The sequence below is a fragment of the Asparagus officinalis genome, chromosome 8 (assembly GCF_001876935.1).
Source record: "Asparagus officinalis chromosome 8, Aspof.V1, whole genome shotgun sequence".
Classification (NCBI taxonomy): Eukaryota; Viridiplantae; Streptophyta; class Magnoliopsida; order Asparagales; family Asparagaceae; genus Asparagus; species Asparagus officinalis.
The window spans coordinates 111,022,913-111,032,433 of NC_033801.1; the positions used below are offsets into that span (position 1 = coordinate 111,022,913).

Sequence of the window (9,521 nt, forward strand, 5' to 3'; positions counted from 1 at the left end):
TTGTGATCCTCTACTAAGGCATAGTGCATCCTAATATCTCCTAACTCCTCATATTTTGTGTTTATGCACAAAATGAAAGGTGGAGATGCATTAGGAGATATGCACTATGTCTTAGTAGAGGATCTCAATCCGTAAGAAGAAGCCCACAAGTTTGCAGAACAAAGCAGTACCTTCTAGAATCCGGACCATTCCCTTTCCACCATTTGTCAACACATCAGTGCCAACTTCGGAATAATAAAAGTTCTGAAAGCGAAGACGATAAGTTCCCTTCCAGCTCGTTTCTCTTGAGGCAGACGTAACAGCGTACTACTCTCTAAAGTGCAAACTCCCCTTAATTTCCTTGTCGCGGAGAAGAAAGAGATGGGGGGCAATCGAACGGTGGGGATCGGCATGGACTACTCTCCGACGAGCAAATCGGCTGTCCGATGGGTGGTCGATAATCTCGTGGGTGAAGGAGATCGTATCATTTTGATACACGTGTTATCGACCAAGTCAGATAGTCCTCAAAAGAAGCTTTGGGGTGACAAGGGATCACGTAGGGTATCTATATATCTGTATCTGTATTCATATCTGTAATTTTGTTTTGTATGTTACTTTTACTATCATCTTTGAATATTTTTTCAGCTCTGATTCCTCTGGAGGAGTTTAAGGAAATGAACTTGTCGAAGCAGTACGGAATTAGTGCGGATCCCGAGGTGGTGCAACTTCTTGATACTGCATCAAAGACTAAGAAGGTAGTCGAAATTAAATTAAACTTATCTATTTTTGAAAACTATATATAAAAACTAGGGTTATTTGAATATTAGTACCTCAAATATTCAATAATTTCATATTAGTCCCTTAAATCTCAATAATTTGCACATTAGTGCCGCAATCCTAGTATTTTTGCATTTGGTCCCTTAATGACCAAAATACGATTAGCTGATGTTTTTTGAAGGGTTATTTGCGATATGGCACTCTAAAGTTTATAACACATCTTTATACTTTGATACTCCAAACTTTTTTTTGACACTTTGATATGGCAAATTTTACATATTTTTTAACTTTGATACCCCTAAAATTTGGACACTTTTATATCCAAAAGTTCACACGTCATTTAACTTTCATGCCTTAGAGATCCACGTTTTATAACTTTGAAAACTCAATTTTTTTACGCATTTTTAACTTTGATATCATAAAATATGGGGTATCAAAGTGTTAAAATAGAACTTTGGAATATCAAAGTGAAAAAGGTATAAACTTTATCGTAACAAAAGTATTCAAAGAAACTTCAAGATATCAAAGTTAAAAATGTAAAATTTATGGTTTTGGGGTATTAAAATTAAAAAGGTGTGAACTTTAAAAGACCAAAGTGTCCTTAAGAAGATGAGTTTTAAAAGCGAAATCATAACTAAGGGGTATTTTGGTCATTGAGGGACCAAATTACAAGACCCTCTAGGATTTGATGGACTAATGAACAATTATTGGGATATGAAAGACTAATATGGAATTATTGAATATTGGAGGGACTAACATCTAAATAACCCTAAAAATTGTGGGCGAATTTGACAAAACCGTGGTTAACTTTTGGCCCATTTTCAGGTAATCCCTTTTTTTTAAAATATCACTTTGTCCCTCCTTATGTATGAGTTTTTCACAAAACCTTCTTAAGTTTTAAACTTCCTGGAGCATAGGGCTGGGCATATTCGGTACGGTTCGGTTTTATGCCCAATCCGCATCCAATCCGAATTTTTCGGATGCTCAAAACTCTCATCCAGATCCGGATTTTTTCCACTTCATCCGAATATTCGGCCCAACCGAAATTCGGTTCGGTTCGGTTCGGTTTCGGTTTTGAATTTGCAAAGAGTTCTATCCAAAGACTTCTGTTGTGAATTTCCAAGCTGGGCATTGTCCTCATGATGAGGTTCCTGAGCTCGCCAACAAAGCTTTATTAGACTGGTTATCATCTTTAGAATAAAGTTTTGAGTTGATATAATTACGCAGAGAACTAATGTTTTAAAGATGTTGTTCATATAATACAGCATGCTTATCTCTTGTAAGTATCATGTACATAACACATTTTATGATTGATTTGAATCTTATGTAATTCTCAAGATATTTTTTGCGAAATTTTTTAACTAAAGTTTAAGTTTATTTAATTATACGGGGGAGTGATGTTTTGTATGATATTGTGCGAAATTTTTTAACTAAAGTTTAAGTTTATTTAATTATACGGGGGAGTGATGTTTTGTATGATATTGTTCATATAATGTAGCATATGCATCTTTTGTAAGTGCATCATGTGCATAATAAATTTTCTAGATTGATTTGAATCTTTACTTAGTTCTTAAGGATATTTTTTTGTGATATTGTTGTACTCATTGCTTGAAACTGCTCCTTGCGCCGTTTGAATCTATTGGATGATAACAGGAAAAGTTTTGAGGTATAAGTTTAGTCTCTAAACCGCCCAACAAAATTCGGGTCGGTTTTTTTTTGGACGGTTCAGGGGTTCAAACCGGATCCAAACCGATTTAATTCGGTTCGGGCGGTTTAGAGACTTCTTCTCATCCATTTAATTCGGTTCGGTTAACCGGTCCATTTTTCGGGCGGTTTTTTCGGTTGAACCGGATTTTTTTCGGTTTTTGCCCACCCCTACTGGAGCATACCCCCAAATGAAAAATTAGTATTCCACATGAAAATTTGGGGTAATCGCAGAACGGGGTGAAGCTTTAATTATTTGAACTTGAGCTTTTCAGTGTACTGGGTCTTATGCACGTGCAATGCACGTGGTTTAATGTCATGATTAATTTTTTTTGGTTTATTTCCTTACTAAAACTTGTTTATCGGTTCCACTTTGATGGTTTTTTCTCACTTCTGTCTCTAAACTTTAGCATTATGATTATTTATGTTCTTTGTTATTTGTTTAAATGAGTTACACGCAATTTAAGTTTTCATGTTGATAATTAAATTGACAAGAGATAAATGTAATCCGAAGCGAATTTGAATAATCATGTTATTTGGACCGATATGAAACCAAGATTGACCTGAGAAAATAAAGTGTTGCAAAAGCAAAAAAACACTTGAAAAAATAGCGTTATAAAAGGATGATGAATAATTAAAGCTAATGAGACAAGATGATTGGTTAAAAGTAGGCTAAAACGACACAACAAAGAATATGAAGCTTGTTTCTAATTCTTGATAGACTTCGAAAAACTTATAAACTAAAGATTAATGCTAACTTTAGTACACGTTTATATAATGAAAGCATCCATGTAAACGTATAAAAGTACTAAAAAATCCATGAAAATATCTTCTAAAGATTTCTAATTTACTCAAAAAATAAACTATTCTGTAAAATATTCAAAAAGACAACATCTTTTATTCTTGTTGTTTCATTTTTTGTTGAGCCGACATTAATCATTCTCCACATTTATCTTTTTTAATAAACTTAGACTACTTTTAGATGCTGAAAAGGGATAGTAAAATTTAAATTAAAAGTTAAATTCATATATTTTAATGAAAGGATATCAAACTACTACTTTTTCTTTACTAAGTTTAGACATTTTTGTATTTTTTTGTGATTTTGAATTTTTGAGGGTGTTTTTGATAAATTTTAAAACTTTGAGAGTGTTTTTGAAAATTTTAAATTTTAAGTTGGGTGCTTATAATTTTTATGTTTTATATGTTGGTGATAAGTTTTCGAATGTCAGAATATATCTTGCAACTCTAAAATTTTAAGGGTATTTTTTTACAATTATTAAAATTTTGGATTATTTTTTGTAAAATTTAAATTTTTAGAGGTCTGCTGATAATTTTTAGATTTGATATGTACTGGTTATATTTTTTAAAATCTTAGGGTTTTTTGTGATTTTTAACTTTTAAAAGAGTTTTTACAATTTTTATAATTTTGTGATTATTTTTTACAAGTTTTAAATTTTCAGGTGCCTAATGGTAATCCCTTGAATTCATCTTTGTTGTTTGTAAGTTTTGATATTTTAGAATTTTGGTGTGCTTTTTTATTTTTTTGAACTTTTGTGAGTGTTTTTACAATTTTTGAAATGTTGAGGGTATTTATTATAAATTTTAAATTCTTCGGAGGCTGTTGTTAATTTTTAAATTTCATATTTGTTGTTTTAAGTTTTGAAACGTCAGGATGTTTTGTATAATTTTAAACTTTTTGAGGGTATTTTGTGTAATTTTTAAAACTTTTTTGGTTTTTTGTAATACTTTATATATTATAGCATGTTAGTTTTTCACTTTAACGGACTAATACCGTGGAGTTATTTCAAGTATTTTATTAATCTTTTTTTAGTTGTTGACTTATAGATAGTTCATAGGGGATTAGGATAGGATATAGTTATGATTAGGATAGATTAAGATATAAATGAAAATATCAAAATAAATTAAAGGTAATATTGACTATGGAAAACTTTTTCCGAACTCGTACTTTTAAAGGAAAATATGATATGATATGATTAAAACTTCGAAGTTTGTGACAAACGCTGAAGGTTATAATTTTGTACTCTAACAACATTCAGTTAACAAACCTCCAAAATTACGTTAAAACAGTTGAGAGTGGAGTGCAAGGTCTATTGGGGCGATCCAAGAGAGAAGCTCTGCGACGCGGTAGAAGATCTCAAACTGGGCTCCCTTGTAGTTGGAAGCAGGGGTTTGGGCACTTTTAAAAGGTTAATCTCTTCATAATCACTACCACTCATATTAAATCAATGGCATTTACAAATAAAATTCTCACTGATTTGGTATTGGATGTGTGAATGCAGAGTTTTGCTTGGAAGCGTGAGCAACTACGTAGTGACAAATGCGACATGCGCTGTGACTGTTGTGAAGGGGGGATCAGGCCCTAGGGCCTGATTTCTCATCTGACTTCTTTCTTAATTTGGGGGTATACATATATTTGTAGTGAGTAAATAATGTTTTTGAGAGAGAGGTTTGCTCGAGTGATGATTACTCTCTCTAGTTGATGGAAGGTTTTGTGTGCTTGGTAAAATTTGTACTGTGTTGTGTTGTGTATGCTTACTGACAGCGCTTGCATCTTCTTTTTTGGTCAATTGCTACTGCCTTGGATTACTTAGAAATGCAGAATCTCTTGCTGTTTGATACTCATGTGTTTATCACAGTCGTCGGTACTAAAAAATTTGTAGGTTAAAAAAGATCATCTGCGCATAGACGTTCAGTAAATGATTGCCGAAGGTTATTGATTATCTGGTATTGCTCCTCTAACGTTCACTTGATCTCATGGGTTTATTAAAATTTAATTATGCATATAACTTTCTGTATGGAGAGCAGAAATCATCCAGTACATTGATAGGGCTTCGTATGTCTCTGTGGTGGTCATTTTGGCATTATTTGGACGAGCAGAGGTCGAATGTCTGATCCCCTATTAGTCTACATTGCAAGCCTGTAGCGACTAACTTTGATTGCATGTAGTCACCTTTTGAAATGTGAAGATAAAGTGAATTTTGAAATCAAGGAGGCAGTTCAGCTTCACAATTTTATTGATTAAGGAAAACTAGTCTTTTAGCTCGTGCTAAGCATGATCTTATTGCAATTCACTAATATTTCGTCACGTTACAATCACTCGTTTCCCAATAGAATATAAAAAATACATTCACATACCTCCCTTTCTAAAGCACAAAACTCCCCCTCCCTCGATTGAGGTTCGAAAATATATCATTGCTTGGAAATCATGATAAAGTTATAAATTGAAAGATAATAAATCATAATTAAAATCATATTCATAAATATGGTAGTTATATTTATGGGCTAAATAGTTTTTAATTGGCAATTAATTTTTTATGAATTTTCTTATATCTAATGTAATTTCCATTTTATCTATTTTCAAGTAATTTTAAATGGATAAATCAACTCAAAAGAATTCCAATAACACCAAAAATACATTTAGTACAACAAAGCTGACTTTTGTCTTTCTAGTTTTCTAGTATTGTATGGTAGTCACTTTACGTTTAATTGCACTTGTCTTTTTTCTATTTATATTTTGCAATAATATGAATGTATAGTCATGTATTTACTAATTTTAGTATTGTATGCCTATTTCATTTGATTTCTAAGACCTATATTATATGCAAATAAACTTGATTGACTTTATTGTAATTTTTCTAACTTAAAAAAGGTTAATTTAGAAGTTTTTCTTTGTTCAAATCTAAGTAAGTCAAATTTATGTTTAATACCATACGATATTGATATTTATTATATATCCAAAAAGAATCCACTAATTTCGTGCAATTGTTATTGTTAAACCCTAGAAGGGGGGTGAATAGGGTCAATACTAATCTAATTCCGATTTTATACCAATTAAAAACTTTCTTGACTAATTGATTCTTGCAAAAGATATATGAATGAGTTATGAGCAAGAATGTAAAATACAAGCACAAAAGAAATATACACAAAGCAAACTCAAACACAAGATATGATCACAGAGTTCGGTCAACCCTTAACCTACGTTTTCGCTCCTCAACTCGAGGAGATCTCCAGTACTATATTGACACACCCGGTTTAGAAGCTGGAACTTCTCTACACACTTGGTTTTCTAGTTCATCGAAAACTCTACAAGTCACTCACAATTTACATACACAAACTACAACCTCAAGTGTTGGTCCTTACATATCGCCTCCCTCAAGTGCTCGGCTTTACTACTTCTCCTAGCTAGGCTTTACAATCGATGTCACTCCTCTTGGTATCGACTACATCTTCACCACACACTCCTCTTGGTGTACTTGTGTATTACAAAGTGATACCCACAAATGAAGCTCAAATACAATAAATTGTTCTCTAATAAGGATGAGAACACAATAAGGCTCACTCTCACTAAATCACACATCACAACCCAATAATATATTGTATGAAATATTATAAGCTCAATAAAAGTGTGTGTGATAAATGAGAACAATAAAATCTAACTCAAATAAAACTAGCTAAGATATGAATATGAAAATCAAAATAATAAATAAGCTAGATAAAAGAGTTAGAAATCTTCTCTATAAACACAAGGAGCTGTAGATATGATGATGAGGATGAATTCCTCAGTTGAAATCAAAAGCTTTCTCCTTGTGAAAAACTCCTCTTTTGAAAGTAAACTTAAAACAATGCTTAAACACAAATAAAACTCTTCCAAAACTTGATTAAATAATTTTCTTGATGCCCACGAAAGTTAGAGGGTATGGGGTATATATAGGATCATAGAACAAGCCCTAAAACCAAGAAAAACCCAACAAAAAGATAAAATAACAAAAACTGGAAAACTAGCTGTTATAGGCCATCAATCGACTGACGGGATGGATCAGTCAACTAAGGAGCTGACTGTTATAGGCAGTTTACAGCACATCAGTCGACTGAAGGCCTCATCAGTCGACTGATAAGTCAACTGAATTAAAAAAACAGAAACTTTTGATGATTCTGCCTAATTTTATCAGTCGACTGATAATATGCATGAGTCGACTGATAACAGTTTTTCAGCCTGTTTTGAATTTTAAAAATGAATTTTAATGACCTTTAAAAAATAGTAAATAAATTCCAAAAAATATAAAACTTTGGGAAAAGTTTACAAACATAATAACAAACTTGTTTGAAAAGGAATTTTTCAAAAAGGACTTTTTTTTCTTCTCAATCCAATACGCTAAACGTTAAATATAAGATATCAGTCACAGGTCTCTGATCATAATAGCAAGAATATAATGACAACCTAGAATAATAAATAGACATATCATCAAAAGAAGATCATCCTAGACATAAAAATATGGGTCAAACATACCCTTATTACAAAAACGACATATCATCAAAAGAAGATCATCCTAGACATAAAAATATGGGTCAAACATACCCTTATTACAAAAACGATCCAATTAGGAATATAAAAATACATAGTCATTAATAAAAGAAAGTGCTGCTAAAAATACTAAATCCATCTTCAACTAAAGAAAAGTACGGTAAAAGAGTTCTAATGTTCCACAACTACTACAGAAGAAAACCACTACGATTCAGTTTGTTCTTCCACTCCATCGAAAGGACACTCTGGCTGGGCATACACCGGCTCTGCTGCATCATCGAACTGGACATGTTCATCCCCTAAGTCTGACGTACACCAGAGAAAACATGTGTATGTCAGCGTGTATGGCACACGGTAAGATCCTACATAGAAAATGAAGCAGTCGAACAACCCATGCTATGACAGTAATAACACCAATAGGAAAGACAATAATACATGCAACTAGAAATCTAATAAATCAAGATGTAATCCTCTCCTAAACATGATAACATATAGCTATATGAATACAGTAACTGGGTAAAATACTAGTCATCCTAAAACTCACTGGTCCACCTCTCAAATAGGTCCAAGTTCGCATCACTGAAAGACTGACTGTTCACCATCCCCTACGCTCATTTAATACCACAAAACAGGCGGTTAGAGGACTACACACAATCCGATCTCGGTCTAGTCCGAACTCAGGCAAAGCTCATGTAACAAAACAGGTCACAAACCCAAGTGGCGAAACAGGTCACTTGGTCCAACAAACCAACCCCAGGACGAAACAGGTCACTGGTGTGAGCTTGGAAGTTAAGTCAATAATCACATTCGATCATGCGAACTAAGACTTTCACATCCCAACTTTTTTTGTTTTTCTAAGTCAATGATCATAATCCCTATTAAAACTCTGGTTCACCACCTAAATTCAGTCAACACACCCACACATGTCACTAGGTATGTTCATGACGCATGATGTCACTAAGTCATGAACTACTAAGGTTCTCAATCACAAGATAGTAATAACACTAATTCTAGACAATAATAACATGGCATGTCAAACATGAGTACACAAGTTTGTAAAGCATGAATAATCACTACATTAAAAGATGGAATTCATGAACAGCCTACCACGGTATGAATGCACACATAAATAAGTTTCATTGATAACTTACTACTGGATGTCCAAACTTCTCATGTAAGATAATCATAATTAAGTATCCTCTAATATAATAATACAGTAATATATATATATATATGTTAATTCTTTTTTGTATGAATAGTAACATTTCCTTATTTTATAAATTACCTTTAATTTATTTCTTTTTCGATAATATTTCGTAAATTCTAATTTAACACCTAACTTGTCATTTCATGTCCGTAAATTCTTAGATGTAATTATAAAAAATTATTAATGTCTCATAAAATCTAATTACAACACATACGTTTATCATTTCATGTTCGTTAATTTTCAAACATAAATACAGTAAAATATCTTGTTATTTATTACTAAAAAATGTTATCTAATATCATATATCAGCATTCCACACTAAATATGCATATTAACAACAATAATATATCTAACTAAACATTTAAGCGATAATAATTGTAAACACATCTGATTGTGAGGTGAGATATTGCCTCGGTACGTCGAATGAGTCAACATCGATGGCGCGGGTCAGATCTGACGCGGTGGAGCGCGGCATCAGAGGGGACTCTGGTGAAGAGCTGTCCGACAACGGGGCAGCGGGTCGGCGGCTCA

At 32.8% G+C, this 9,521-nt stretch overlaps 1 protein-coding gene across 1 annotated transcript; it reads left to right on the plus strand.

Moving 5' to 3' along the window:
- LOC109820432 (universal stress protein PHOS32) lies at window positions 251-5,075 on the plus strand. The gene is made up of 4 exons (XM_020386572.1): window positions 251-535; window positions 625-734; window positions 4,549-4,667; window positions 4,761-5,075. Exons 1-4 carry the CDS (start codon window positions 361-363, stop codon window positions 4,849-4,851), a joined length of 495 nt encoding a protein of 164 aa, XP_020242161.1. The 5' UTR covers window positions 251-360; the 3' UTR covers window positions 4,852-5,075.